The sequence below is a fragment of the Macrobrachium rosenbergii genome, chromosome 34 (assembly GCF_040412425.1).
Source record: "Macrobrachium rosenbergii isolate ZJJX-2024 chromosome 34, ASM4041242v1, whole genome shotgun sequence".
Classification (NCBI taxonomy): Eukaryota; Metazoa; Arthropoda; class Malacostraca; order Decapoda; family Palaemonidae; genus Macrobrachium; species Macrobrachium rosenbergii.
In genome coordinates, this window is record NC_089774.1 from 8,134,576 (window position 1) to 8,140,199 (window position 5,624).

Here is a 5,624-nt window from a genome sequence, read left to right on the forward strand (position 1 = left end):
AAGTAACTAATTACATTTCAAATTAAGACAAATTAAGGATTTATACCCTTGTATATGCGTACTCACTATATCATATTTAAAGGCCTACTTATAAATGTATTATATTTTATGAAACATTTTAATTTCTTTTTGTTCGTAATTCCCTGGGGATAAATTTGATCTTGTTCTCAAGTTTTTCTTAACCTTTCATGACCTTGCTTATTAGGTCATTTACGACCCACAATATCTAAATGAGTAGTTTATTCAATATATTTATTAACAGAGTTATTTATCCAAGGAATTAATAATTAATTTTCTTGTTTATGCGTGGATTAAATTCACTATTTACTTTGCTGGTTTTTACTGGCCTGGGAAACACGAAGACTCAAAAAATTAGGTTGCTGCCTAAAAATGTTTCATTTTCATGAATGAAAGAATAAATAATGATATTGACAAGGTAGTGATGGGTCCAGAATGAAAAGAAATTTGAGAAAAAATGTATATATTCTTTAAGAAGTGACGAGTCAATAAAATTAACTGAAGCCAATGGAGACTCATCATACATCAAAATCGAACAAAAAATATCAATAAAACCACAAAAATTTTAAATTTCTTTTGGAAAGCAAGGAAGAATAAACATGCATACTACTGCAATGTTTTGGCATGCAACATTTCCATAAATAGCTGACAACAATAAGACAACAAATTATTTTTTCGAAAACTTCCATAAAGTTATTTACTCGTTTCTGAAAGTTTCCTGAGCCTGGTCTGCGTGTCAATTATGAATTGGTGAGTCTCTCTCTCCCTCTCTCTCTCTCTCTCTCTCTCTCTCTCTCTCTCTCTCTCTCTCTTGCTCTGTCAAAAGCTGGAATGATTTGCATAATAATGTCTACCACAACCGTTCTTAAAGTACAGCTTTACCTTAAGGAATCATTTCCTCAAATGGTCCTTTGTATGCTCTGCCTTTTAAATATCTTTTTTTAAAAAAAGGCCTTTTTTTGAAGTTGCCTTGAACTTCCTTTCATTGCAGTGGAAAACAAGTCACGTTTCTGCAGAGGTCACGGTGAAAAACACACACACACACACACACACACACACACACATATATATATATATATATATATATATATATATATATATATATATATATATATATATATATATATATCTATATATAGCATCAATGAAATTTCGAATTACGTCAGGAAACCTTCTAGAGAGAATTGCTTCCAAGCCCAGTCAACCAGGTAACCTTTTACTAAGGTGAGTCGAAAGTCAGCACGAACGAAAGTGAACGCGAAAGGGGTCGGGGGTTGGGGGGAGGGTTCAGACTGGACACAGCCAATGTGACCAAAAAACGAAGAAGAAGAAGAAGAAGAAGAAAGGAAAAAAATCCAGTGAGAGGGCGCGTGCAGGAAATGAGAGAAAGACCTAGAGGGCGGCGACTAGTTTCCAGATCTGGATGAGAGAAAGAACCACTCCCGGTTCCAGACGAGGTTTCTCACGGCGTAAGGTTGTCGGTGGGGAGGGGGGAGGGGGTAGGAGGGGCTTAGCGGCGTCCTTGCCGTCCCTGACGAACTGGCAGGTTGGTCAGTAGTTCCTGAAACGCCGTGGAGATCGGAGGTGTGTGCAGGTAAGTCTCGGACGGGATGGGATGCGCTTGGTCCCAACGCGGGAAGGTTAGGAAAGTTCAAGGGGATTTGATCAAGTGTTGACGCGGTCTATTTACTTTCGGTTATCTGTGGTTGGGGGGTTTCACGTTATCAAATGTAAACAATACTCTGAGATGAGCTTTTTGACTTAGGCTAAACTAGATTTTGTTTTTACTTGTTAGTAGTTTTTCTTTATTTTTCATTACTCTGTATTTTTAAATTAATTCTTTGTACTATTTTGATACACAACACACACACACACACACACACACACACACATATATATATATATATATATATATATATATATATATATATAATATGACAAGGACTTAATCTGCAAATGAAGAGTTGTGGGCAGCAAGAGAAAAACTGCTATCAAATAATATTTTCATTCACATTCATCGATGAACAACCCATACCATAATTCCAAAACAAAAATAGAACAAACATACTTCATCCACATTCACCAGTGAATAACGCATCCGAATAACTTACATCCACTCTCTCCACCCCTTTCAGAAAACGCCTCTTCAACCCCCTGTTCAGAATGAAGAGGTCCATCTTCATTTTCCTGGCCCTAGTGGGCTCAGCTACCAGCGACAAGGGCATTGGGCTCTCGGGTAGTTATGGTCCCCCAGCGGAAGGTCATTTGATCATTGAGAATTTGGCAGCTGGCCACGCTGGAGGCGGCTTTGGTGGGCTGAACTGTTATCCCCAAACACATTACCAGACTCACTATAAAACCCAGATTGAATATGTGAGTAAATCTAATGTTTTTGGGTTTATCCTGTTTCGATTCTACATGAATATGAGTCCAGTCTTGATAATGATGAATATAATTATATTTTTCACTATCTGCCTTCAGGCCCCATATGAATACGAGTCCAGTGTTATTAATAATAAATATAATTATATTTTTCACTTTCTGCCCTTAGATCCCTGTCTACAAGACAGTCGTCAGTACCCAGCTTGTCCCACAGCCTGTGACGGAAGTCCTGTATGAAACTATCTACAAGAAGCATACCGCTTTCGTCACCAAGACAGAATACTCCACAGACGTTAACATAATAACAAAGGTGAGAATGCACTAAACACTGTTTCCGTTGGCAGGTAAAGTTTCAGTATCATAGGTAAGATTGTAGCCATAGACTGATACAGTAAAAAGGTCAAAGTTAATTATTGTGATTTTTTTGGTTTAAGAAACAGATTTAGATATGCTGAATTACCTAAGTTTTAAAGATACAGTATGCTTGGATTTTATAGTAACTGGTCTACATTGGCTGTGAAACTACAGAGGTCCAAATCAGGTCCACTAGCCCTGTCCTCACCTTAATTTGGGATAAGGCCCTATGCTAACACAAGGTTGGTTTAAAATATACCAACCAACTCCAGCAACTTAACAGCTGAACCAACTGACATTAGTAGTTTTATAGATTCTTCATCCTTACAGGTAAATTATTGGCCCTCCATCAGTACAGAAAACTTAACAGTTTCCTCATTGTTACAGGTTGATTACGACCCATACACTGAAACTCTGAACAAATTCTACTTCAGACCCCTCTTTGTGACAGAGACGGTCTTCCTCACGCAAGACCAACCTGTCTATCTCACCGCCACTGAGATTGTCACCGAATTCAGGCAGGTTCCAATACAACACACCCAGTACTCCACAGCAGTAGTGACCATCACAAACCCCGTCACGCTGACACACAAAAGTGAGGTCATTGACGAGAGGATCTTCACCATCACCGAAACCGTCAAAGTAATACAGCCCATCGTGGTGACTGAAACGGTTGCATACCCTGGCCCGATCATTCCAGAGGAAGTGTACGTCTTGAACACGAAGAAGATAGTATCCATCAAGCCTGCATACGTGACGTCGACGTTCTTCACGACTCACTTCGTGACGACGACCAACATAGAGAGGGTTCCCGTGTACGTCACAAAGACCGCGTTCGACCACTGCAAGCCCGCAGGCAGCTATGGACTTCCAGCAGTTCCTGCTGTGTCCCTTGACCTTAATCTAGCAGGATCCAACGTTGTAGCTGGTGTAGGGACAGGGTATTCCTACTCTGAACCTGCCATAGGATTAAATATCAGGCAGTCAAGAGCAACTGCCAAAACAGAAGGCTCAGGACCAGTAGTATTTCCTGCCTCTGGTGGACCTGTTAGTCTAAATGCTACAGCTGGGTCAGAAGTAGTAGGTGGAATTACCCCTGGCAGAGGAGGGGACACCAATGACCCAGCCTTGAGTGAAAGAAAACCAGCAGCTGCAGCTGTAGGTGGAGAAAGAAAAGCCCTTGCAAGTCCTGCTCCAGGCCTTAAAGACACTTCTTCAGCCGAAGGAACGTTGTTAGGCCTAGACGTCGTTCGAGCTGATGGGGGTCGACTGGATGGAGACAAAGACGACGAAAGTCCAGCTGTTCCTGAAAAAAGGAAAGGGAAAACCTCAGACGTCTCAGAACTGGGGAAAGTTGTCAAGGCTGAAGGAATTCGCCTCAGCGGTGAGGAAGCTGATGACGAGATAGGCAAAAGCATTGCAAGAACGGGCCTCTTAGATGGTTCAAAAGCCAAACCAGGACCCCAGTCAAAGGCAAAAAACGCAGAAAACTCTTAAATTCTCAAGAGATTTCTCTTTAGAAAGGCTTTGTGCTTTACTTTCATAGAGTATCATGACCTTTGAATATATTCAAGGGATTGTCAGCAATTCACAATAGCTCTTTTGTATTTCATACTTAATTTTAATCCTCAGGATAATCTTAACTTTCTAATGTCTCTATGCTGTTATTCTTCAATCTTCTCTTCATTATTCATCATCATTCATTTCTGTATTTACCTCCAGACTGTAACTCTGTCAATATCAATGCATGAAGGAAAATTCCACCTCTTGTTACAATTTCTGTTGAAATATTTATCCACAGTATTCACTGAGAGGTTAATCTTGAATTTAACCAAATGCATTTTTTGTTGTGATTGTAAATAGTTGTATAGATACAGGTATTGTATATCGTGATGATACAAATTTTATTGTGAAACGTTAAAATATTGAATGTTTATACTGTGTCTGTGAATTTTATTGTTATGATTATTGTCTTTGCTCAAGTCTGTTGCAGTGTATTTTTCTATGTAAATAAAGTTATTCTTTATGTACAAAATTATTTATTTCACCTGAACTGGAAGTTTTTACAGATAAAGGATAGTTTGCAGACGTGTAGAAAATGGCAGAACGAAATGAACCAAACAAATATGAACAATTTGTAAAAATATTAGGAATGATATGATAATCTAAAACTAATTGAATAAGGAACTGGTTGAGTGCCAGACAGGCCTATAGATACAAATATACACACCCATAAATAAGTACATAAACACACACATATATATATATATATATATATATATATATATATATGTATATATATATATATATATATATATATATATATATATATATATATATATATATATATATATATATATATATATATATATATATATATATATATATATATATATTTGTGAATACATTTGGCACTGACATATACAAGGAAAGAATAAAGAATGTTTAGGGATTATAAAATCAAATTTGCAAATGTGTATTGATAGGAAAAAGTGCGATTTTTAAAAATATATTTGTAATATCAAACATGAAAAAAAAAACACTGACAAAAAAATTAAATGAATATTCAAAGAATCTGAGTAATATCCACTTTGAAATAATTCTACTAATAATATAATATTAATCTTTTTTTATGATGAAGGCTCTGCTTGTGCTTGCAAAGAGTGCAGGTGAAAGTAATTTTAGTTTAGAAGTGGGCATTGTATAATGTGTGTTGTAAGCTCCCTGGCTGTTCAACATTCTTATAATTGCCAGAAGGTGTATGGCCATGAATGGAGGACAATGTAGCATAATTATGAGCATTTTAACAGTAGGTGGTAATAAAGAAGAGAAGTGCAGGTACCGGCGAAAGACTGAAAGTATTTGTAAGA

The 5,624-nt window shown here is 37.4% G+C and overlaps 1 protein-coding gene across 1 annotated transcript; it reads left to right on the forward strand.

Moving 5' to 3' along the window:
- The first annotated feature begins 1,506 nt into the window (after positions 1 to 1,506).
- LOC136856154 (uncharacterized) lies at positions 1,507 to 4,778 on the forward strand. The gene is made up of 4 exons (XM_067133820.1): positions 1,507 to 1,612; positions 2,154 to 2,391; positions 2,570 to 2,710; positions 3,142 to 4,778. The coding sequence occupies exons 2-4, from the start codon at positions 2,182 to 2,184 to the stop codon at positions 4,249 to 4,251; spliced, it is 1,461 nt and encodes a 486-aa protein (XP_066989921.1). The 5' UTR covers positions 1,507 to 1,612; positions 2,154 to 2,181; the 3' UTR covers positions 4,252 to 4,778.
- Positions 4,779 to 5,624: the final 846 nt, after the last annotated feature.

Coding starts and splice junctions, on each gene's coding strand:
- LOC136856154 (XM_067133820.1), top strand. CDS start 2,182: ATGAAGAGGTCCATCTTCATTTTCCTGGCCCTAGTGGGCTCAGCTACC. Junction 2,392..2,569: donor ATAAAACCCAGATTGAATAT/GTGAGTAAATCT, acceptor TTCTGCCCTTAG/ATCCCTGTCTACAAGACAGT. Junction 2,711..3,141: donor ACGTTAACATAATAACAAAG/GTGAGAATGCAC, acceptor TCATTGTTACAG/GTTGATTACGACCCATACAC.